Source organism: Equus asinus, chromosome 5 (assembly GCF_041296235.1).
Source record: "Equus asinus isolate D_3611 breed Donkey chromosome 5, EquAss-T2T_v2, whole genome shotgun sequence".
Classification (NCBI taxonomy): domain Eukaryota; kingdom Metazoa; phylum Chordata; class Mammalia; order Perissodactyla; family Equidae; genus Equus; species Equus asinus.
The window spans coordinates 93,399,967-93,424,503 of NC_091794.1; the positions used below are offsets into that span (position 1 = coordinate 93,399,967).

Genomic DNA, 24,537 nt, shown 5'->3' on the forward strand with positions numbered 1-24,537 from the left:
AATCATTATCTCAGGTTTGCAGGGGGATTAGATGAGATAATCCATATAAAGTGCTCAGCTCAGTGTTTGGCAACAGAGAAAGTGTCCCCAGAGTATGAGCTTTTATTGTAGTTGACTCCCTGGTATGATTGTTAAACCTCTGACTTCAGGCGCTCTTCACCTTTTCTTTGCAGCTCTTATTCCACTAATAATTAAATCATTTACGATTATCTGATCACTGCTTGTCTATGCAGTCCTTGTGCAAAGTAGGCACTCCATAAATAACGAGTATGTGAATGAATGATGTTGCTTCATCTCTTAGCCTCCATGTCTTCATCTGCAAAATGGGGTTATTAATAGCCCCTGCCTCGCAGGATTGGTATGAAGAATTAAATGAAACGATGCCTGGACAGCTTCCAGCCCAGTGCCTGGCGTGCAGTAGGTGCTCACTAAACCTGAGCTGCGATGGTCCTTTCCAGGCGCTGTCCACTCCCCGAGCCTGGGCTCAGGCTGAAGTTGCTCCACGGCACCCCCCAGCTGACAGGCAGCGACTGGCAGAGCCCCCAGGCACGGGGGCCCTCTCTCTTCCAGGTCAGCTGGGTGTGTGCACTGGAGGGAGCACCGAGGGAGCTGGGGGTGGTATGTGGAGGGGACCAGGCAGGTGGGCAGTGGTTGGGCTGTGGCCACCAGACCATTCAGATCTCCTGTTGCCTGTCTTTGCCCACAGAGGTCTCCAGTGTGACAGCCCAGGCGGCAGAGCCGAGGGTGAGTGCCTGGGGTTTTGGAGCCCCGGGGTTGGGGCAAGAAGGAAGAAGCCATGCCCATGATAGGACTTCCTGGCCCTGTCCTTAAGTTTGATCTGGAGTGGTTGCCCCACCCTGCCAATGGGCTTCCCTCTCAAAGGCAGGTGTCCTGTTCTCCCTGAGCCCACAGCCAGGGTCTAGAAGCAGGTGAACTGTCAATAAGTGCAACTGGGGTCCATCATGCTGCATGTGGTGGTTTGGGAAAGATTGGGGGTCAACAAAGGGGTTGGGCTTGGGGAGGGGAGTTAGGGAGGGGTGCAGGGGCTCACCAGGATACGGGAAGCTGACGAGGACTTGGGTATTCAGTGAGGGACCTCCTGCCTGTCCTGCCCAGCAGGTCCTGGTCCCGGCTTCTCGCACCCTCATGTCAGCCCCGGCCCTGCCCGGCGGCCCGCGGAGGACAAGGTCAGGATGCGTGTGAAGCCCCAGGGCCTGGTGGTGACTTCCAGTGCCGTGTGCAGCTCTCCTGACTACCTCCGGGAGCCCAAGTACTACCCCGGCGGCCCCCCCACCCCCCGGCCCTTGCTTCCCACCCGGCCCCCTGCCAGCCCACCTGACAAGGCCTTCGCCCACACCTTCTCTGAGAACCCACGCCCACCCCCACGCCGGGACCCCAGCACCCGGCGCCCACTAGTCCTTGCCAAGGGGGACGACCCGCTGCCCCCAAGAGCAGCCCGGCCCGTCTCACAGGCCCACTGCCCCACACCTGCGGGAGACGGCAGCAGCTCCCGACGTCGCTGGGACAACGGCCGGGTGAACCTGCGTCCAGTGGTGCAGCTGATTGACATCATGAAGGATCTGACGCGCCTCTCCCAGGACCTACAGCACAGCGGCGTGCATCTGGACTGCGGTGGGCTCCGGCTCAGCCGCCCGCCCGCCCCCCCACCTGGTGACCTTCAGTATAGCTTCTTCTCCTCACCTAGCCTGGCCAACAGCATCCGCAGTCCTGAGGAGCGGGCTACTCCCCACGCCAAGTCCGAACGGCCCAGCCACCCCCTCTACGAACCTGCGCCTGAGCCTAGAGACAGTCCCCAGCCCGGCCAAGGCCACAGTCCTGGAGCCACGGCTGCAGCCACCGGTCTGCCCCCGGAGCCCGAGCCAGACGGCCCTGATTACTCAGAACTTGCTGACGCTGACATCCTTAGTGAGCTGGCCTCCCTTACTTGCCCCGAAGCCCAGCTGCTGGAGGCCCAGGCCCTCGAGCCACCGTCACCTGAGCCAGAGCCTCAACTCCTGGACCCCCAGCCCCGCTTCCTGGACCCACAGGCACTAGAGCCGCTCGGGGAAGCTTTGGAGCTGCCGCCCCTGCAACCTCTTGCTGATCCTCTGGGGCTACCGGGCCTGGCTCTACAGGCCCTGGATACCCTGCCTGACTCCCTGGAGTCACAGCTGCTCGACCCTCAGGCACTTGACCCCCTGCCCAAGTTGCTTGACGTCCCCGGCCGCCGTCTGGAGCCTCAGCAGCCCCTGGGGCCCTGCCCACTGGCCGAGCCCTTGCGCCTAGACTTGTGCTCACCCCATGGCCCCCCTGGGCCTGAGGGTCACCCCAAGTACGCCTTGAGGCGCACTGATAGGCCAAAGATCCTGTGTCGCCGGCGGAAAGCCGGCCGGGGGCGCAAGGCAGATGCTGGACCTGAGGGCCGCCTGCTGCCCCTGCCTATGCCTACAGGGCTGGCGGCCACCCTGGCCGAGCCCCCACCACCACCGCCTCCACCACCTCCTACCCTGCCAGGCCCTGGCCCAGTCCCAGAGCTGGAGCCGGAATCTTCCCAGACTCCAGTGGTCCCTACCCGCAAAGGCAAGTGCCGGGGTGTGCGGCGCATGGTGGTGAAGATGGCCAAGATCCCTGTATCACTGGGGAGGCGGAACAAGACCACGTACAAGGTGTCATCCTTGAGCAGCAGCCTGAGTGTGGAGGGCAAGGAGCTGGGCCTGCGTGTGTCGGCAGAGCCCACCCCACTGCTAAAGATGAAGAACAATGGACGGAACGTGGTGGTGGTCTTCCCACCTGGCGAGATGCCCATTATTCTCAAGCGTAAGCGCGGCCGCCCTCCTAAGAACCTGCTGCTGGGTCCTGGCAAGCCCAAGGAGCCAGCCGTGGTGGCAGCCGAGGCAGCCACCGTGGCAGCGGCCACCATGGCCATGCCGGAGGTGAAGAAACGGCGGCGGCGGAAGCAGAAGCTGGCGTCTCCCCAGCCGTCCTATGCGGCAGACGCCAACGACAGCAAGGCCGAGTACTCAGACGTCCTCGCCAAGCTTGCCTTCCTGAACCGCCAGAGCCAGTGTGCCGGTCGGTGCTCACCGCCCCGCTGCTGGACACCCAGTGAGCCCGAGTCAGTGCACCAGGCACCTGACACCCAGAGCATCTCTCACTTCCTGCACCGTGTGCAGGGTTTCCGAAGGCGTGGAGGCAAAGCGGGCGGTTTTGGTGGCCGGGGTGGGGGCCATGCAGCCAAGGCAGCCCGTTGTTCCTTCAGTGACTTCTTTGAGGGCATTGGCAAGAAAAAGAAGGTGGTGGCAGTGACAGCTGCTGGGGTTGGGGGCCCTGGCCTCACCGAGTTGGGGCACCCACGCAAACGGGGCCGGGGGGAGGTGGATGCCATGACTGGGAAGCCGAAGCGCAAGAGGCGGTCCCGGAAGAACGGGACTCTGTTCCCAGAGCAGGTGCCCAGTGGCCCAGGCTTTGGGGAGGCAGGTGCTGAGTGGGCCGGGGACAAGGGTGGTGGCTGGGCCCCTCACCATGGGCACCCAGGCGGGCAAACTGGCCGAAACTGTGGGTTCCAGGGGACCGAGGCCCGGGCCTTTGCCTCCACTGGGGTAGAGAGTGGGGCTTCAGGCCGAGGCAGCTACTACAGCACAGGTGCGCCTGCGGGCCAGACGGAGCTCAGCCAGGAGCGCCAGAACCTCTTCACCGGCTATTTTCGCTCACTGCTCGATTCGGATGACTCCTCTGACCTCCTGGACTTTGCCCTCTCAGCCTCTCGCCCTGAGTCCCGGAAGGCGTCAGGCACCTACACAGGGCCCCCCACCAGCGCCCTACCTGCCCAGCGGGGCCTGGCCACTTTCCCCAGCCGGGGAGCCAAGGCCAGCCCAGTGGCAGTGGGCAGCAGTGGGGCTGGGGCAGACCCCTCCTTTCAGCCTGTGCTGCCTGCTCGCCAAACCTTCCCACCAGGCCGTGCAGCAAGCTATGGGATAACCCCAGCCACTTCAGATTGCCGGGCTGCCGAGACCTTCCCTAAGCTGGCTCCCCCACCTTCAACCGTGGCCCGCTCACCTACTACCCACCCACCCACCAACACTTACCCACCCCAGTATGGTGGCTATGGGGCTGGACAAAGCGTATTCGCCCCAGCTAAGCCCTTTACAGGCCAGGACTGTGCTAATAGCAAGGACTGCAGCTTCGCCTATGGCAGTGGCAACAGCCTGCCTGCCTCGCCCAGCAGCGCCCACAGCGCTGGCTACGCCCCACCGCCTACTGGTGGCCCCTGCCTGCCACCAAGCAAGGCCTCCTTCTTCAACAGCTCTGAGGGGGCCCCCTTCTCTGGTTCAGCCCCCACGCCCCTGCGCTGTGACAGCCGGGCCAGCACCGTCTCGCCCGGCGGCTACATGGTGCCCAAGGGCACCACAGCCTCTGCCACCTCCGCTGCCTCTGCCGCCTCCTCCTCCTCCTCCTCCTTCCAGCCCTCGCCTGAGAACTGTCGGCAGTTTGCGGGGGCTTCTCAGTGGCCTTTCCGGCAGGGCTACGGAGGCCTGGACTGGGCCTCAGAGGCCTTCAGTCAGCTCTACAATCCTGGTTTCGACTGCCACGTCACCGAGCCCAACGTGATCCTGGACATCTCCAACTACACGCCACAGAAGGTGAAACAGCAGACAGCCGTGTCCGAGACCTTCTCCGAGTCGTCCTCTGACAGCACCCAGTTCAATCAGCCAGTCGGCGGTGGTTTTCGGCGTGCCAACAGCGAGGCCTCGAGCAGTGAGGGCCAGTCGAGCCTGTCCAGCCTGGAGAAACTGATGATGGACTGGAACGAGGCATCATCCGCCCCCGGCTACAACTGGAACCAGAGCGTCCTCTTCCAGAGCAGCTCCAAACCAGGCCGTGGACGGCGGAAGAAGGTGGACCTATTTGAGGCCTCACATCTGGGCTTCCCATCATCTGCCTCGGCCACTGCCTCAGGCTACCCATCCAAACGGAGCACTGGGCCCCGACAGCCACGGGGTGGACGGGGCGGTGGGGCCTGCTCAGCCAAGAAGGAGCGGGGTGGTGCAGCAGCCAAAGCCAAGTTCATCCCCAAGCCACAGCCGGTCAACCCGCTGTTCCAGGACAGCCCAGACCTTGGCCTGGACTACTATAGCGGGGACAGCAGCATGTCACCACTGCCCTCGCAGTCGAGGGCCTTCAGTGTGAGCGAGCGAGACCCCTGTGACTTCATGGGACCCTACTCCATGAACCCATCCACGCCATCTGACGGCACCTTTGGCCAAGGGTTTCACTGCGACTCGCCCAGCCTGGGTGCCCCTGAACTGGACAGCAAGCATTTCCCGCCACTGGCCCACCCACCCACCGTGTTTGATGCTGGCCTGCAGAAGGCATACTCACCCACTTGCTCACCCACACTAGGCTTCAAGGAAGAGCTGCGGCCGCCACCCACAAAGCTGGCTGCCTGTGAGCCCCTCAAGCATGGGCTCCAGGGGGCCAGCCTGGGCCACGCGGCTGCAGCCCAGGCACACCTGAGCTGCCGGGACCTGCCGCTGGGCCAGCCCCACTACGACTCTCCCAGCTGCAAGGGCACAGCATATTGGTACCCGCCAGGCTCAGCTGCCCGCAGCCCGCCCTATGAAGGCAAGGTGGGTACGGGGCTGCTGGCTGACTTCCTGGGCAGGACGGAGGCCGCGTGTCTCAGTGCCCCACACCTGGCTAGCCCACCGGCCACGCCCAAGGCCGACAAAGAGCCGCTGGAGATGGCCCGGCCGCCTGGCCCACCCCGTGGCCCCACTGCAGCCACTGCTGGCTATGGCTGCCCACTCCTTAGTGACTTGACCCTGTCCCCCGTGCCGAGGGACTCGCTGCTGCCCCTGCAGGATACTGCCTACAGGTATCCAGGCTTTATGCCGCAGGCGCATCCCGGCCTGGGTGGGGGCCCCAAGAGCGGCTTCCTGGGGCCCATGGCGGAACCTCACCCTGAGGACACATTCACCGTCACCTCCCTGTAGTGCCAACTGAAGTGCCGACTGGACCTCGAGGTTTTGTTCCTGGGTGAGTCTGGGCATGTGGGTTTAGTGGGCAGAGAGGCCTAGAGGTGGGAGGGGTGAGGACATTGGAGTTTAGGCGAGGGGAAAAGGTATAGTGATGAGCAGGAAGGATTTAAGGACAAGATTGGGGACGTGACGACAGGGAGCTGGGATTCAGGAAGGAGTCTGGAATTAGCTGTTGGGAACAGTCTGAGGAAGGAGATGGGTTGCTTGGGTGGGGAACCCAGCATGGGGATTGGACATTCCCCAGTTACTGAGATGACTGGAGAACCGTAGACTGCATGGGGCCATTTAGTTTGGTTCGTCAAGCATTTATTTCCCTCACGCCTGTTAGGTCCTGGGCAGGCACCACCTGAGTCCCAGGAAAGACTCACTACTTGGCCTCTTATGAGGGAGGCATTCACATCACCCTGTGTGACACGAGTGATGGGACAAGCAGGTTGGATCATTATCCACTGCGGCCTATCCAGGGTCCAACCGTACCAGGCTCCCTCATTTCCCTGGGAGCTTCATTTAATCCAAGATGCAATCTGGCCAGGGCTAGGCTGAGAGTGGCCAGTATGTCTTGGTCACACACTCTGCAATGGCTTTACAAAATGGCCCGAAGTATCCTTTCCTGGTCTCCCAGGGTACCCCCAAAGGCTATTTTTCAGTATCTTTGGCCTGAGGTAGGCTCAAGAGTGGTCAGGGGCATGCAAGGTAGGGATCCAGAGGAGAAAAGGGGTGCTGGGGTCCTGCCGTGCCTGGGAACCTGCAGCCAGTGGATCTGTCCCCAGGCAGGATGTTTTCTGCCTAGAGAAAGCCAGTTCTTTTCCTGAAGCTAAATGCTTTTCCAAGAGTTCGGTTAAACATTACTAGATATTTAGGTATTATTTTTATCAGGCACTGTGACCTCATTAGTTGGAGTCACAGTTTTAGTTTCTTAAGATTTTGTGTTTAAGAAAAGGAAAGTAAAAAGGGGAAAATGCCCCCAAAATGGAAAAGGGGCAGGGTTGGAGAAGTCATTTTCTTGATGAACAACCTGCTCCAGAAATACAGCCATAGCTGGCCCATCAGATCTCACTTTTGGACAACAGATTTGTCACAAAATTGGCCCAGATGTGATGGGTGGCAGTGGTATGGGCCAGGGGCCTGGCTGAGCCCCTCACCCTCCACCTCTGCTGCCATTGCAGCCTCCTGGGAGTGTCTCTTCCTGGAGAAGGAATAGCAGGGCTCCTGGAAAGCCCCGTCCCTGCTCTGGGAAGGCCATTCAAGGCCAGGGTGACTCAGGGTCCTGAAGTCATGTCACTGGAAAGTTGTTACCCCCTCTCTGCCTGACCTCAGCTCCCTTGGTGCCTAAAGGTGGCAAAGGGCAACACATGGGGGTCAGGAGGCTCAGGGAAGGACCCTTCCCCAATTGGCCATCAACTTGCTACATGCCCTTGACCAAGCTTTTGCCCCTCCTCCCCCCGCCTCTATTTCCCCATCTGTTCAAGGAGATTGACTTTGATAATCTCTTAGGCTCTTGCAACTCTGCATGGCATAGACAATGGACTGAACTTTTTTTTTTTTTGGCAGCATATTTTTCCTCCTAATGAAGCCAGGCCAAGATTAAAATGGCCTTCCATTCCCCATGCATCTCATTGCAAGCAGCAGAGCCGCAGATCTGAGGCAGACCAGGGAGAAGCTGCTTAGGGTTTAAAATGTCAAACTCTTGATCCTTCTCACTGGAGGGGAGATGTCTCATGGATAATCCAGAAATGTGAAATAATCCAAAAACCGTTCCTCCCGGGCTCTGGGTGGGAAAATAAACGGGAATGGGGGCTGGGTGTTTGGGCAGGTCCCAGCTCAGTGAGATACATAATGGAACCACCCAGTGAGGCCTGAACGCAGGAGGAACTGGGATGCCATCCAGCCCCACATTCTGGCCCCGCTCCCCACTCAGAGCTGGGAGTTGACAGCACTATCCTCAGACCAATGCATTCACTTGTTCCAGAGACATCTGTCCAGCACCCACTATGTGCCAGGCATTGGGGGCACCACAGTGAATACCACAAATGAGGTCCTAGTCCTCAGAGGGCTTCCAGTTTAGAGAGAAAGACAGTAAACAGAATGACACAGAGCATTTAATAATTATCACCATAGGAAGGACTGTGCAAGAGAAGAAAAGCTAGGAGGCCGTGAGAGCCTGTAGCAAGCTGATGCCAGAAAATGGGAGGACATTGGCCAGACCAGGAGTGGGAAGAGCATTCTGGGCAGAGAGAGCAGCAGTGAGTAAAGCCCTGAGGGAGGCAGAGGCTCAGCTTTGAGGAATTGATAAGAAGACAGTAGCATCGAGTAAGGGACGAGGCAGGCAGGGCCACATCATGTAGGGTATTGGAAGGTTTGAACTTTACTCCAAGACAAATGGGGAACGGTTGAAGAGTTCTCAGCTGCGATGCCATGGGTCACAGTGGAGCAGGGCAAGTGTGGAAGGAAGGAGACCAGCTGCAGGAGTCCAAGCAAGCATTGATGGTGGCATGGACCAAGGCTGTGGTGGGCTGTCTCCCTTCTTTATCTAAGATGGCACACCAGCTCCCTCCCTCATCTAGGGCAACCCTCAGTGCCAGGGACTGATGAGAATCATTGTGAGAGTGAGGAAGAGTTGGGGATATAGAGAGGACAACAGTGAGGAGGAAGAGTCAACAGAGGGAGGAGTGCTGTCAGCAATGGGTTTATACACAGAGGACGGTGACACGCTCATTCACCAACAGGCTGTGAGCACTTTGGACACTGGGCACTGGAGAAGCAGTCATTCAGCTCAGCCTCACATCTTGAGCCCCTCCATGCCCATCCCACTGCCAGGCACGGGGGAGACAGAGACATGGCCCCTGTCTTTAGAGTTCAGCATCTACCCCAGGAAGCTAAAACAAGTACACAAAGAACCTAAAAACACCTGGTGGAAAGTGGCAGGTGCCCAGAGGCAGGGAGAAACAAAGCTTGAGCACCAGGAAGGTGAGCGTTGGGGTCAGAAATCATCTCTCTACCCCATTGTTAGGAAAGGGACATGAATTTGTGCAACACTGCCACACTGACCCTTCGGAGCAACACCCACCCTCCCATCAGAGTCGAGGAAACAGGTACAGCTGTGAACCTCACCCAGGGGATCCACAGGTAGTAAATGGTGGAGCCAGGATTTGAGCCCAGTCCTGGCCCCCCAGAGCCTGGGTACTCTGCCATACTGCTCCTTCTCCGCCCTGCACCCCTGATTCTCCACCTGCAAAATGACAGATTGGGTGGATGCTCCCTACAACTCTTTCTGGGTCTGACATTTTAAATGGATTTTGAGGTTCTGCGGAAGAAGCTGCATTTGAGCTTGACCTTGAAGAACAGGCAAGATTTGGACACGTGGAGACTGGGGGAAGGGCATTCCAGGCAGAGGGAACTGTGGGCAAGGGCAGGTCACACCCCAGTATGAATTAGAAGAGGAAGGCTCAGAGGAGCCAGAGTGGGAAAGGCAGGACCTGACTGGTCTGAGAGCTGAGCTGCTGGGACAGAGAGGGAAGGGGGCGGGGCGGCATGGGGCTTTGGGCCTGGGCAGACATCTTCTCTAGTCCCTTAGATGGAAAGCAGAGCCAGACAGCCTGGCTCCACATCAGGCCCCCATGGCTGAAGATCAGCCCTACAGACCCTGGGGACAGGGTGGGAGGGTAGGAAGGACCCTCCAAGGTGTTTCGGAATCTCGAGTCCCCTTCTCCTCCCTGTTACCCCTCTGGCCTGGACCTGAGGCCAAGAGAAATGTCACAGGTCCTCCGAGGTTATACCAGCTGGGACCTGACCAGAGCAGGAAGCAGTTTCCAAGGCCACCATCCAGCCAAGGTCATCAGGCATGCCCAGACCTGGGCCAGGCCCCGGCTGCCCTGGGCTTTGTCTCTCCGTGTCTTGAAACCTCAAGAGGTCACTTGATCTTGCCTCTGGCTCTAAGCAAGAGGCCCTCACGTCAGGGGTTAGCCAGTCTCGCCCTGCCTCTTCTGGGATTCTCTTCCCACTCTCTGAGGCTGTCCTCCCTCCGGTCCTATCTCTTGCCTCTCCTGCAGCCATTTTCAGGCCAGGCCTGCCTTTTCTGAGCCCTCATTTCCTGGAAATATAATCTCTCCGTGAACATGCCCTCTCACGCTCCTTCTCTCCTGTCTTCCACAACCCTGTGGACCCGGAAGAACCCAGAGGAGGGTGCACCCTACTGAAATGGGAGGGTGGTGGCTAGAAACATGCCTGTGGGCGCGGACAGGCCTCTGTGCAGAGCTCAGTTCCATCCCTTACCAGCTATGTGACCTGGTGAGTCATATCACCTTGCTGTGTCTCTTGTAAGAATTAAATGACATTCCCCATAAAGCACTTAGCCCAGTCTCTGGCACATAGTAAGCATGTAATGGGTGGTTGGTAAATGGGTGGATAAATACCTCTCCACGCTCTGAATTCTGGGGCCTCTAACCCACTCTGAGTCCCACACCTCTCACCCTTTCCTCTTTGCTCGGGACTCCGTAGCCAGCCTTCCTTCACCTGCTCTCCCTGCTTCCCTCCTAGGAAGGATCTTATAGTCTAGTGTAGGTTTGGGGCCTTTGGCAGGAGGCTGTGAAATACCACCTAGTTCTTTGCCTTAGCAACTGGGCTAAGTCCTCCCTGGGGGGCCCAGAGACAAGGTAAGTCATAAGCCCTACCCCAAGGGACCTGAAGCCTGAAGGACAACAGGGCCCAGACTCCTAAATGACCCAGGTCAGCTAGAAACCCTGTCCACAGTTATCTGCACCAATCCTCTTGGTGCAGATAATCTGAAAATGATTTCTTTGTGTCTTTGTAATACGTCATGATTTTCCTCTGGCAGATTTGCCATCTTTGTCATCATAACTTTTGCTGACATCGTCCCCATTGTTTGTGCTGGAAGGCAAGGAGAAGTAGGTTAATTCTGTGTTCAATGCACATGAACGAGCCACCTGCCCTGGGCCAGGCATGGCATCTGGTGCTGAGGGTACCACTTAACGAGACAAGCAGTGTCCTGTCCTCATGGAGTTTGCAGCCTGTAACCGGTGTACATTAAAAGCCTCCACGTGGGCGTCACTCCAGGGGAGGAACTGAAATGCTCTTACCAGATATGCCAGGGACCACCCTCTGGAACCATGAGCAGGGCAGGCAGCAAGAGCTTCCTGGAGGCAGGAAATGGGTCTTGAACAAATTGGAGGCTTCAGAAGCTATAGCCCAAGCTCAGCTACCAGGATGGCCAGGTCTCTGCCCCATACCTGTGCCCCCTCCCTGAGTCCCTTCCCCTGACTGTGGCCACCAAAGTGCTCGTTCTTCAGCATTTTGGGATGCATGGTGTCTGCAGTCCCCTAAGTATTTACTGGATTAATTGATTGAAATACATCTGCTCCTGTGGCTCCATCTCTTAACGCCTTTTGATTGCATCCTCCCCTCTCTGCCCTCCTTGCCTACAAAATCAAGGCCCAACTTCCTAGCCTGATATTTGGGTATTCAAGGCTTCTTTTTCAGCACTGACCTCCTTCTCACACACCCTCCATTTCCAGCCCTAGACTGTGGAATCAGGAATCCGGAGGGAGCTTTCCAGGGGCCCTTTCCCCAGGGTGCCCTGAGCCTGAGCCTTTGGTCTAGCTTGCTCCAGCCTGGGCGTCCTTTCCTACCCACCATCCATCTCCCAGCTGTCAGTTCCTATCTTTCAAGTCAGACATCGCCTCCTCCAAGAAGCGTTCTAGGATCCTTCCCAGGCGCAATTAATCTCCAGCCCTTTATGCATCCATGACAGCCCTTCCTGGGAATGTCCTCCTCACCACGCCATCAGCTCCTTTAAGCCGGTTACTCATCTCAGTGCACTGTCCCCATCTCCCTCTCCAGTGTCTCATCGTGTCTGGGACATTTCAGGGGTCAGGGTTGTTTTTTCTGGAGTCAAAGAAGAGCATGTGAACTAGGGAGAATTGTGAGAGGAAGGGTTAAATATTGGGGAATGGGGATGAGTTGATTTCAGATACGCTCCTAAAAGTGGGGCAGGGGAGGGGTGTATAAATAAACCCATTCAAACTCTCAGGGTTAACTGGGCTTTTGGAGTTCTCCAAGTATAACCCCTCCCAGTTTACAGAGACAGAGGGACTTGCCCAAAGACACAGCCACCCAGGCAGGGGAGCACAGATTGGTTGAGCCAGAAAGGGTCCTTGGGGATCACCTAGTTCCGCTATTCCTGCCCTTTCTTCAGCCTCCGCTTCAGTCGCACACCCAACACTTACCCATCCGTGACGCCCGTCTTTACATAGGCATCTCCCATCCGGAGGGTGGAGAGTGTGTGGGTGTTGGGGGAGGGGGTGTATAGCCTCCTCCCAGGACAGGTGAGGCATTTGAGGCTCTGAGAGGTGGGAGACACACACAACGTCAACCAAGTTTGGTGGGCGACCATGGATGTGAACCCCCTTTGGTCCCACTAGCATCATCCTCGATGCCCAGCAGTGGAGGAGGTCAGGGAAGATCGCTAAGGCAGAATGACTGGCAGAGCTGGGGTTTAAGGAACGCCTCTGGTCACTGGTGGACACAGATTTTGAAGAACTCTCCAGTGGGGAGGAGAGCCCCCCACACACATGCACCCCTCACACACACAGCCTGCCTATCCCCAACTGGAAGCTTCATCTCCCAGTGAACCCCAGATCCACCCTACCTGAGAGTATCTCCATCTGTCGGGTATGGTCTGGGCCTCAGGGAAGAAGTGTTCTCTCCACATTAAAGGGACGTGCAGGCCTAACTTTGCCTGAAAGTGTTGGAGGGAGTGGATCAGCCTTTGGGCAGCTGTGGTTTGCGTCTGACCCCTTGTCTTTGGTACAGTATCTCAGTGCCTGAAAAGCTCTCCCATTACCTGTTCAAATCCCCTTATTTTACAGAGAAACAAGCCCAGAGAGGGAAAGGATTGCCTTAGGTCACACAGCAAATAGGCCTCTCAGTTCTCATGCGCTCTCTTTGCCTTCTGCTCCACTGCCTTGTTTACCATTGAGACCCCCTTCTGGAGGGCAGAGACTGGAGGTGGGGGTTAGACCTTAGCTCGTGACCTGGCAATTAATGGGTGTGAATATATGTTTGCTGCTTGCTTAAGTGAATGTATGAAAGTGCTCCTTTTTGGGAAGACATCTCTCTGTGGACCACCTGGTATACATGATCTGCAGCACTTTGAATCCCTGCTCAGCTATCCCTCGGTGCCCGCAGTGCCAGCCCCACTGACAGGCAGAGTCCACTTAATGCCCTGGCACCTCAGACAGTAAAACTGCTGGAGCTCAAGGACTCGGTGGAACGTGGCTCTGCAGTCGCTCATTATGGAGTCACTAAAAGGTTAAGTCTCACGAACAATAGCTGGTGTCCTGGGGCGCCAGGCACATGCTGGCATTGGGGATACAGAGGTACCATGCACAGGTCTCTGCCCTGGAGGAGCGTGGAAAGGAATGACAAGTGCACTGGTAGCTATGGTAACAGGGTGGTCTAAGGAGGTGTGCAAGACCTGAGCTGGACCTTGACACGCTGATTGGACTTAAACCAGTCATCGCTCTGTCATGCAGTCAGCACGCATTCTTGACCCCAGCATGTGCTGGGCACCGTGCTCAGCAGTGAGTTGAAGAGCCACAGTCCCTCCTGCCAAGGCTGGATTAGGTGCTCCCTGAACCCCCCGGGGCTTACTGTGGCACAGGCCCCTCCTCCCTACATGGTCATTGCCTGGTTTGGGGTCAGCTTTGCTTCCCTCTTTGTTCTGTGAGCCCCTTAAGGGCAGGGACCAGATCTGTCTTGGTCTCCGCTTTGTCTCCAGTGCCCAGCACTGGGCTGCCTGGCGGGTCAGCATTGGTTCTGTTTTGTGGAGGGTTGAACTTAGTAAGGTCAGGGTTCTACAGGGCCCCAGCATTCTCCCTTCTCCCTGGCTCAGGAACCTCTGGTTTTGATTCTCTCCCCATCCCCCACCCTCCCCCCATCCCCCAGATTCTGGCCAAGTCATGAAAGCTGGGGAGGGCAGTGGGAGGAGGAAGGTGAGATGGCAATGGCTTAGCAGAGGGTGAGAAATCCTCCCTGCTGCCTGGCCGCCGGCACCACGGGAATGGTTCTGGCAGGAGCTGCCTGCTGGGCTGAGATCACCATGGAGACCTGGCTTGGAGAGGGTCACTGGCAGTGGCTAAGGGCTGGAGGGGGTGGGGGGTGACAGGGATTTGTGCAGAGACTCCCAGCCTGCCCTGGGGCCCTTAGGGGGGAGCAGGGGAGGCTGGGGTTTGGTACAATCAGCTTGCTAAGTGGTTTGGGGCAGCCTGTCCTAAATTTCCCCCTCACTTGCCACCCCAACTCACTATACCTGTCACCCCAACAGAGGTTGCTAAGCTTGCAGTTTCCTCTCTTCAACTGCAATAAAGCTGTCCTACAGATAGATGCCCCCAGCCCTCCAGCTGAACCTGTCCCCCCAGATACAGTAGTCCTGCCTCCTAATGGATACCCTGCTTGTCGCTACAGCTGTTCTCTTCATCACCCTAACTGGAGAACTGACATCCATCCCAGCAGCACCCCCTGCCCCAAGAGCTGCTTTTCTACCAAGCACCCCACTTGTAACACAGCTGTCACCCGTAACGAGCACACCTCTTACCCCTACGGCTAATATTCCATCCTCCCCTCACCTGCAGGAGACCTGACAGCTTAACAAAGATGTAACTCCAGCCCACCCCCTCGTGTCTCTGCTTGCCACCTGGGCTGCAACACCGGGATAGGGTGCTGCCCCTGCCTTGCAGGAGCCCACCTGGTTCCCCTGGCTCTTGAGGGAGTCCTGGCAAGTCCAGCCGCAGGACAAAAGTCTTCCCCGGGGCTGACTGCCCAGCAGACAGCAGCCAAGGCTGAGCAGAATTTAAATGTGGCCCTGTTGGGAAGAGAAGCCAAGAAAGAGGACAAGGGAGGAAAGGCTTTCATTTCTGTGGCTGCCTGGTTGCTGCGGGGGTGGGGGAGGACTTGCTGAGCAGTCTTAGGAGGCGGTTGGTTTCAGGGCTCTAAGAAGAGGACAGACCTCAGAAAGGTCCAGGCTAATGAGTGGAGGTCTTAAGAATGACCAAGCCCATCTCTGTCCCTCTGGGCACCTTCCTGCTCACCCCAGCAAAGATGGGGGTCTGCATAGGGGAGTCAGGGCCCTGCAAACAGTTCAGACTGTCTGGGAAAGGGGGTACTTCAGACCTCCAGTGTCTGGTGATTGTCGGGCCTGAGGACGTGGGAGTTTCTGGGCTTCAGGAAGGCAGGGGGTGCGGCAAAACACAGATGGTATTGTGTTGGGCAATTTCTTTATTCCTTTATTCAGACAGACTTCCTCATCCCCTCACCTCTCTAAGGAACAGAATGGCATTGGTGGGGACTGGGGGGAGGGTTGGAGTTAGAAGAAATTAAAGCAGTGGCTCACACCTGTGCTGCGCTGAGGTCCTGTCTTCCCCATTACGTCATTTGTTCCTCAGAACAGCCGAGGTTGGAGGGATTTCTAAACTCATTACATGAGGAAGCCTAGGCTTGGAGAGCCTAGCTGGTCTAGGCCCCAGGAAAATGATAGCGGCTGGTAACTAGTGTCATTTATTATTCATTTATGTTCCAGGCCTAATATGCCTTAAACCACTGAATCCTCCCAACAAACCTATGGGATAGTTCTGTTATCTCCGTTTTACAGATGAGTAAACTGAGGCTCAGAGAGAGGCACTGGCTTGCCCAAGGTCATAGAGCTTTTAAATGGTGGTGCCAGCATTTTAACTCAGTTGTGTCTGACTCGAGAGCCCAAGTTCTTAACAAATTGCACTGCCGGAAACCCTGACTTCTCGCCCTGTGCATTCTTTACCTCTCACTGTGGGCCTTGGAGACACACCTATTTTACATATGGGGAACCTGAGCTCAGAGCAGGCCAGAGTCTCATGGGGGGCTGTTTGGAGTTTTCTGGGAGAAGGAACAATGCCGTTAGCTTCTCCCAGAATCCTGTTAGGGACTGGGCGGGGGTCCCGTGCTTAGCCTCCCTGTTCTTAGAGCTCAGTGTCTGTGCCTGTTGCTGACTTCCGCCTCCTCTCTTGTGTTTCTTTGCAGCTTTCAGAAAACCAACGCCAAGACCCCTCCCAGCGTCCACATCATCCTCTGGCAGGAGCGCCTGCCCCTCTTCCTCCCCTGCCCCACACCCCCTGCGACCCCATTTCCCCCCACCCCTTCCCTGCCCATCTCCTCCACGCAGAAGCCGAAGGTGAGCCCTTTCTGCACAAAACCAGCAATTGTAAATACTTTTTAAAAATGTACAAAACTTAAAAACAAAACACAGTTTTAGAAAAAGACAAAAAAAAAAAGAGCGAGAGAGCGAGCGTGTGCAAGAGGTTGCGAGCGGGGCCCCAAGGTGTCCAGAGCCCCTGCAAGTATGCACTGAGAAATTTATCTACAGGTCGTTTGACAAAAATGAACAATATCCTATTTATTGTATATACTGTTTTATTATAAATCGTGGATTGTATATTGCATTCTGTAAACCTGCTGTGGTCCCGTGGTGTGCAAATTCGCATGGTGGGGGGAGGGGGAAGAACCTCTTGCGGGAGCTTTTTTTTTTTTCTTTCTTATTTTTCACTCTTGGGTTTTCTCTTCTGTTGTTGTTGTTGTTTTCTGTTGGCAGGACACACCCAAAGATCCAAGTTTGTATTAAAAAGAAATGAAAAAAAAGCAAAAAAAAAAAAACAAAACAAAAAAACCTCGTGTCTTGTGAAAGGGGGTGAGTGAGGGTGGATGGAATGGAAGGGGCGCGGCTGAGTTTTGTCACCAGCCACTGGTTCCCCACAGGAGCTGAAATACCCACGTGTCCTGTGCCTCTGAGTTCTCTCTTCTGCCTGAGGTCTGAGTCACCTTTGCATCTAGGCTCCCCCACTTATACCCCAGGCCTCGGGTGTTCCCTGCCTCTGGGTTCCCCAGTCTGCCCCATAGGGCTTCCTCGCCCCTGGCATTCCTGTCCCACGTCCAGGGATTCAGCCTTAACGGGTCTTCGTTTTGCCTTAGGTTCTGGGTCTCCCTTGATTCTGAGACCTCTCTTCTGTCCCCAGTCCCAGGTCTCCCAGCCCCTGGATCACACCTTCTTTCAAAGCGCCTGGATGCCTGCTTCCAGGAGCCTTATGTTCCCCCAAGTCCTAGGTTCCCTTTCCCTGAGGACCCCCATTATGAATCAGGTCTTGGGCCTCCCCTGCTGCTAGATCCCCTCATTCCATCCTAGGGCCCAGGTCCCTGACTCGCCCCTTCATTTGTCCTGTCTCCCCAGCCTTTGGGCCCCATGGTTCTACTCTGGTTCACAGACACCTGTCTTTGAGATACTCATTCCATCCTAAGGCCCAAGACCCTTGTGGGCCAGCCCCCTTCCCCACAAGGACTGGAGTACCCCCTGTTTGTGTGTTTCCCATTTGCCCCAGGGCCTGCCTGGGTCTCCTCTGTCCCCAGGCCCCCCATTTTGCCCCAACACACCTGCATCTACCTATGCAAACTGCCAGTAACTCCAATATATCTTCCTCCCCCTTTCTTTCCACCCTGAACCCCAATTGCCAGGTTTGTGTTTCCTCCCAGCTTTTGTAAGCCTTAGAAAAAGAAAACTCCTCATCCTGTGCCTAACTCTGGTGGACCTGGAAGTGCTGAGCTGTTTCCCACTCCCTGACCGTGGGAAGTTCTTGGCTGCCCTTGACCGACTGATGCCCACTTTGGGCTGCCTGGTCTTTAGCAAGCAGCTTTTCCCATAGACCCATTTTATCTTGAAGCTCTGCCAAATGGAGCTTCTCAGTGTCCCTCCCTCCTGAAGCTCAGGAAGACCCCAAGAGACAGCTCCCTGCCGCCTGCCCTTCCTGACCCAACCAGCAAGGCCAGCCTTGGGAGAGTCAGAGGAACTCTCCATCTGAGGGAGAGAGAGACCCCCCGCTTCTGGGCACCCCTGTCTGAAAGAGGAGGCCGGAGGATTCAGGCAGGGGCAGGTAACAGACCCTATAACTGCAGCCTCTGCTGGATGTGCGGGTTCATCCACCCAGGCCCCCTCCACGCTGCCCCAAGACTCAGATGAAGACAATCCCTGCCCTCCTGCATGGTGAGGGCGAAGGCTTTAACACTGCATTCAAGCTACAGTCCAGCAGGTGCTGCAAGTGGGGGCAGGGAGCAGTACCACTCGGCTGGCGTTTCCCAGAGGAGAAAACATTTAAAGAGCCAAGGCTAGGGTGCTAGGCAGAAAAATGAGGTGGTTCCCAGAGGAGGAAAGAACTTGTGCAAAGGCCTGGAGATGTACAAGAGGGCGGCAGGGGTGGAAGCCACACATAGCGAGGTCTGTTTGGAGCAGACACTGTGTGTATTTTTGGAGAGGGGAGAGGGCTTTGGCAAGGTCACTCGGGGGCAGGGTGGAGGCTGGTTGGAGAGGGTGGGTGGCATGAAGGAACCGGTGGAGGAGGCCAAGAGAAGCTTGTTTGCAGCCCTAAGAATCGCCTGCAGGGAGAAAATGAGTATGTTCAGCGGCCTCCAAGGAAGCGGAAGAGACTTGGGGAGGCTGTCCAGGTGGGACAGGCTGGGCAGACAGGGGGCCCGGAGAGGGGGCTGAGGGCTCAGTAGGGGTGGGGTGCAGGGGAGGTCTCCATGACCGAGGGGGCAGTGGGGGGATTATTCAGTGGAAGAGATTAGGGCTCTACACAAGAAGGGGCTGGAGGTGGGGAGGAAGGGCCGAGAAGGGTTGTGCGCCCAGGAATTGGGTTGGGGGGGAACCTATGAAGGAAATGGGAGTTTAAGGAGGTGATTATAGCCCAGCCAGGGGGCTCATTAACTTGAAGAGGGCTTTGTAAAAGGAGGGATGGGGATTCACTGCAAAGAGGGGCACAGGCAGAGGGATGAGGACCCAGAGAAGGCCTTGTGGTTTCCAGGATGGGAGGGAGGCATGGTGAGGAGGACTGGAGCTCCTTGAAAGGTAAAGGAATGGCTCTTGGAGAGAATGGGAGCTCAAGGATGGGAGGGGTCTCAGCCTAGGGTTCCGTGGCTGAGTAAGGGGGGAGGAGGGCCGAGGTGTATTTTGGAGAGAGGACTCAGGGGAGCTGTGCCAGGGCTAAGGGCCTACCCTTTGGGCTGGACGGTTCTCTGGCTTCTGGGGCCTCTAGGGGAAGGGCAGCAGAGGCTCTGCTCAGGTGGGTGGGGCAGGGATGGGGGTCATCCTATTTTGATCTGTTCTTCTCGGTAATTGGGGCCTTACCACAGCCACAGTCCCACACCTAATCCCAGAACGCTTCAAGGCAGTGTGGCTCCTAGATATGTGGGTTTTGCCGCCATTTATTAAACACTTCCCTGAGGTATTTATTCCTCAAAACGGTCCTTGAGGTAGAGAAAGATATTCGCCACATTTACAGATGAGAAGACAAGTTCAGAGTCGCGGAGTAAGTGACTTGTCCAGCATGACTTGGGAAGTGGCAGGAGTAGGCTGGCCCAGAGTCTGACTCTGAGCCCTGCTTGTTCACAATAACTTAAAGGGAAAAAAATCCTGCTTATAAAATCATCCAAAAATTAGTCCATTCTATAGTAAATTTTTAAAATAATGGTAATAAGAATAGGAAATAATTATATAACTGTTCTAAACACTTTACATATATATGTATAAACACATTCTGCGTCCACAACAATCCTGTGAGGCTTTATTGTTACAATTATGCCTGTTTTACAGAAAACTCAAGTGCAGAGAGGTAATTTACAAAGTCCATTCAATGAGTAAATAGTGACACCAGGGTTCAAACCCAAGCAATCTCATTCAGGAGTCTGCTTCATTGTACTGTTAAAAGTGAAAACCCACACTACCCTCATTGCTAGTGATCTCCATTCAAGAATGTCGAGTCTGGGCCAGCCCAGTGGTGCAGCGGATAAGTGCACATGTTCCGCTTCGGCGGCCCGGCCCGGGGTTCACCAGTTCGGATCCCAGGTGCGGACATGGCACCACTTGGCAAGCCATGCTGCGGCAGGCGTCCCACATATAAAGTAGAGGAAGATGGGCATGGATATTAGCTCAGGGCCAGTCTTCCTCAGCAAAAAGAGGATTGGCGGCAGATGTTAGCTCAGGGTTAATCTTCCTAAAAAAAATTTTCGAGTCCATTCATCTAGATCAGTGGTTCTCAACCCAGAGATTCTGACTTTATTGGTCTGGGCGGGACCTGGGCATGGGGATTTTTAGAAGCCCCCGGTGGTTCTAATGAGCAGCCAAAGTTGAGAACCTCTAATCTAGCTATTGTGCTGTGTGTTTGTACACAAGCAGTCACCTGTGTGCACACACCTATACTTAATGTGTTGTCCTCGGTGTGCGTAAGGTGCCTTCTTGTATGTACAGTGTGGTAGCCATTAGTGACTGTAAATTACTATGGGTTCTCTCAGTGACTGTTACAGACACTGTGTGAACATGTTCATTCCACAAATATTTCTTAAGCACCTACAAAATTCCAGGCAGTGTCCTAGCCACCTGGGGATATGACAATGACAAGACAGGTGGGGTCCCTGCCTTTGAATGTATAGTCTGATGGAACTGACAAATTTGGTCTCATGTCTTTCCCTGTGGGTGGCAGGGGTTTGGAACCCCTTAGGGGTTGCCGAGGGGTGAATGGCTGGCTGGACAAGCTTAGGAAGGTGGGACTTGCTGGTTGGCTGTGTGTGTGGTGGATCCTCTGGCCCTATGTCCAGATGTGGGGTTTTTTTGTGTTTTGTTTTTTTTTTTTTCTTTTGAGGAAGATCAACCTTGAGCTAACATCTGCCAATCCTCCTCTTTTTGCTGAGGAAGACTGGCCCTGAGCTAACATCCGTGCCCATCTTCCTCTACTTTATGTGCGGGACGCCTACCACAGCATGGCTTGCCACCAGGCCAGCCCCCAGATGTGTTTGAGAGAGGGAGACCCAGGGCATGTTTCTGGGTTTGAATGAGTGGGCTTGACTGTGTGGCATGGGTGTAAAGCTGTGCATAATTTGGGCCTGTGAAAATGTGGACAACGGTGGGAGGGGAGGGCTGTGTGTAAGGTAGGCATCAGCCCAGAACATCACACATGCGGTTGTGTGTGCACACTCACACACACACAGCCAGCTGCTGCAAGGAGGGGGCTGGGTTCCGGTCCCAGGGCTGGGAGGACTCTACTTTGGGTATGTGGAGGAGGCACAGCTGGGGCTGGAAATTCTGGAGTGGGAGGAAGGGAGGGAGAGGGGGAGGGAGGCTGGGGAGCCACATCCTTAATCTCTGGTCTGTTTCAGCAGTTCCGGACTTGGTGCTCTGGGTCTCTGTGTGACTCTGGGTCTCCCTCTCTGTAATGTCCAGATCTTGGCATCCCTGTTTCTCTCTTCTGGGCCTTGGGCTCTGAGGCTGATCACATGACTCTGGGTCACCACCGCTCCAAGCTACTTGGCTGTGTACCCCTCCAAGTCTCTGTCTCTGCCTCCATGTCTGCCTCTGTCTCCGTGTCCTTCCTTGTCCTTGCCAGGTGGGAGGAGGGGGCCCAGTGCTCAGGGAGCAGGTGTCGGCTCACTCAGGCAGCAGGGAGTGAAGCTGAGGAGGGCACAGAGCCAGCAGCCCCTGGACACACAGCCACACTCCAGGAACATACTCAGGGCGCTCACAGGAACACACATGACATACATGGAGAGATAAGTTCTCAGGGACATTCATAGGGACATACACCCAGGTACACAATTCAACACACAGCTGTGCCTGGAAACACAAGGATGCCAGACACAAAGAGTCACACACAAATACCAAGGGATCATACACACACACTGACAAATACTAATCCAGGCACACACAGATACACAGTCACAGGCACACCCAGGGCATTCTTCCAAAGGAAAACCCAGGGCTTTGGGCACCAACAGACACAAACTTATACACACCTTCAGGCACATACATACACACAAGCACAAAGATAGCAGACACAATCACTCACTGGAACATAGATATACAAAGGCACAGGTACATTCAGTTACACCGTGGCAATCACACTCAGAGCCACATACATTCAGGAATAAGGAGGCCAATGAGCATAGGCAAATATCCTCAAGGACAACCAGAGACAGAGGCACAACAGGCACACTGAGGGACACGCCCAGGCACAGGCAGAACATCCTCAGGCACACACACACCCCTTGGGGCTCACTCTGGAGCACCTGGGGACACGCCCATAGGCGGCGGGACCGGGGGGACAGGGCGGCCCCAGCGCACCCGGAGCCCGCGGTTTGCCCCCAGGCGCCCCGAGCGTGCGTGCGTGCCCGCCCGCCGGAGCGCGCCGCCACCTGTGGGAGGAGAGGTGCGCGCTGCGCCCGGGGCTGCCCAGTTGGCGCGGCGCGGGGGGAGCGGTTGCCATGGCGCGCCGAGCGCGGCCGCATACTAATGGGGTGGCCACGGGCAATGCCCCCCTGCTGGCCGGGCTCCCTCCTCCCACTCCTTCCTCCAGCTCCTCCGAAGTCCCCCCGGGCCGCGCACCCCACTGTGAGGGCCTGCGCCCCTGCCTGGGGCCTGGAGGGCGGTCGGGAGGCCCGGGACCGCGGGGCCTCGCCTCTCCCCCTCCCTCCAGAGAAGGCCCAGGCCGGGGAAAGGCGGCGGTGGGGCCCGGCGCGGGGGAGGGCCTGGGGCGCGGCGGGGGCGGCCGGCATGGGCGCGGGCACCAAACGGGCACGGCAGCTGGGAGCGCAGGTGCTGCCGTGGAAATGGGGGTGGTATCCTGGGAGGGGGGGAAATTAAGGGAGAACTTAACACTTTTGTTGCCAGAGGGTCCTTCAGTCTGTCTTGCCCAGGCTTGGCGGGGAGGGGGCGGAGTGGGACCTGACGAATCGCTAGTGAACTCCACACCGCTCTCCCTCCATCTGCCTCCAGCATCTCTCCAGTTCTGGTTTGACTTACGGGGCAGGGGGGGCATCAGTTACCATCACTCCTGTTCTGCCGTAGTCTGACTGGTGAGGTGGGAGTGTGAAGTGCACCGAGGACTGGGGCGGGGGGAGGCGGGGACCAGAAGGATTAACACCTCCCAAAACCTATTCGGTACCCAATACCAACGCCTCTCAGAGTCCCCTTTCACACAGCCGTGATTCTCTACCCCCTCAGCCCCGCAGTTTTAATTGGCGTGGAGGGGCGTGGCCGTACCCTGGGGTAGGGGGAGCCAGCAGAGGGTTTTCAGGTAGAGGCAGTGGGAGGGGGGCCTAATGGGGGGGGAGCCAGGCGGTTGCCTAGCAACCCCACAGCTGTCTGTTGACCTAGAAGAAGCTGCGCTGTCTTGACACAGCTGGTGTTTACATGTAACCGAGGCTCTGGCTTACCGCTTGCTTGGAGGAAAGCTGAGGCAGGGCCCTGGTGGCAGCCTGGCCCCGGCCCCCGGCTGTGGTGGGCTCTGTGCCTGCCTGCCTGCCCTCTTTGCTTCGGCTCCCACCTCCAGTCCAACAGGAAAGAGAGTGGGAGGGCAGATCTCAGAGCTGGAAGCTTTAGGGCTGAGGAAAGTTGACATACACACACACACACAGAACCTGAAGCTTTCAACACGGAAATGGTGAGAGACTAAGAAAAGGCTGAGGGAAGGGGGTGCCCAATTTGTGCGCAGATTTCAGCCCACAGAGAGAACACCAACATTCACAGGGACACATGGACATACAGAGACCCACAAAATCAAACTGACATAGGCACACACACCCAGGCACAGAGATGCTCACTGACATCTAGGCAGACACACACACAAATACAGACACACAGCAAGCGACTGCAATCCTGACACATAGAAATACCCCCAGACCTCTTGATGCAGAGGACAAACAGACATTGACCATCTGATAGAAACACACACTCAAACACACTGACACACAGAAAGCCCCCGTGTTAACACAAGCAGCCCTCACATGAACACTGTTCATTCCAGCTAGAGGTTGCAGGTCTGCATTACGATAGGGAGAAACCGAGACCCGTGTACAGAGTCGCCCACACGCACACAGAGAAACACACAACTCCCCAAACTTTTATTGACTGCCCATAATGCTCAAGGCCAGGCAGTTGCTCACACCACTGACAAGGCAGAAACACACCCAGGAGACCAACATGTGAAGAGGCACAGGTCCCTGAAGGACCTGACGGCCCCATGCGGGCCCTGACATGTCTTACCCGCACCCACACAAATACCCGTAGCACAAACGCATGCCGGCCTAGGGTGTGGACAGAGCTGCGACTCCTCTCTGCCCACAAGCCCTGAGGAGCAGCAGATGTTCTTTGGGGTCAGAGGGCCCTAGTGGCCCCAGTACCAGCATCAGGTGAACCCACATGGCCTGGGCTGCACCCTCAGCTGTAGGGAAGAAGCAGCACCAGCTCTTACCCTGGGAGCCCCCAAACTCAGGGGAAAGATACAGCCCATCACCAGGAGCCCCCTGGCTGAAGCTCTGTCCTCTGGAGTCCCTGGGCTGAGCTAAGAAGCACTGTCCTGCCCAGATGAGCCCCAGTCTGATGGAGGCCACATCTCCCTCCCAGGCTGCTCTGGACTCCACA

At 56.5% G+C, this 24,537-nt stretch overlaps 1 protein-coding gene across 11 annotated transcripts in view; it reads left to right on the plus strand.

Annotated features, from left to right (window-relative positions):
* Positions 1-16,534, plus strand: part of AHDC1 (AT-hook DNA binding motif containing 1) — a 63,986-nt gene extending 47,452 nt beyond the window's left edge. For 10 of the 11 annotated variants that reach the window (XM_070510617.1, XM_044770149.2, XM_070510616.1 and 7 more), the window contains 4 exons: positions 459-570; positions 707-744; positions 1,120-6,036; positions 16,107-16,534. In XM_070510617.1, coding sequence (XP_070366718.1) covers positions 1,194-5,993 — 4,800 coding nt within the window. In that variant the 5' untranslated portion in view covers positions 459-570; positions 707-744; positions 1,120-1,193 and the 3' untranslated portion in view covers positions 5,994-6,036; positions 16,107-16,534. Of the gene's footprint in view, positions 1-458; positions 571-706; positions 745-1,116; positions 6,037-16,106 lie in introns of all 11 variants that reach the window. The other variant, XM_070510618.1, reaches the window with a different exon arrangement.
* Positions 16,535-24,537: the final 8,003 nt, after the last annotated feature.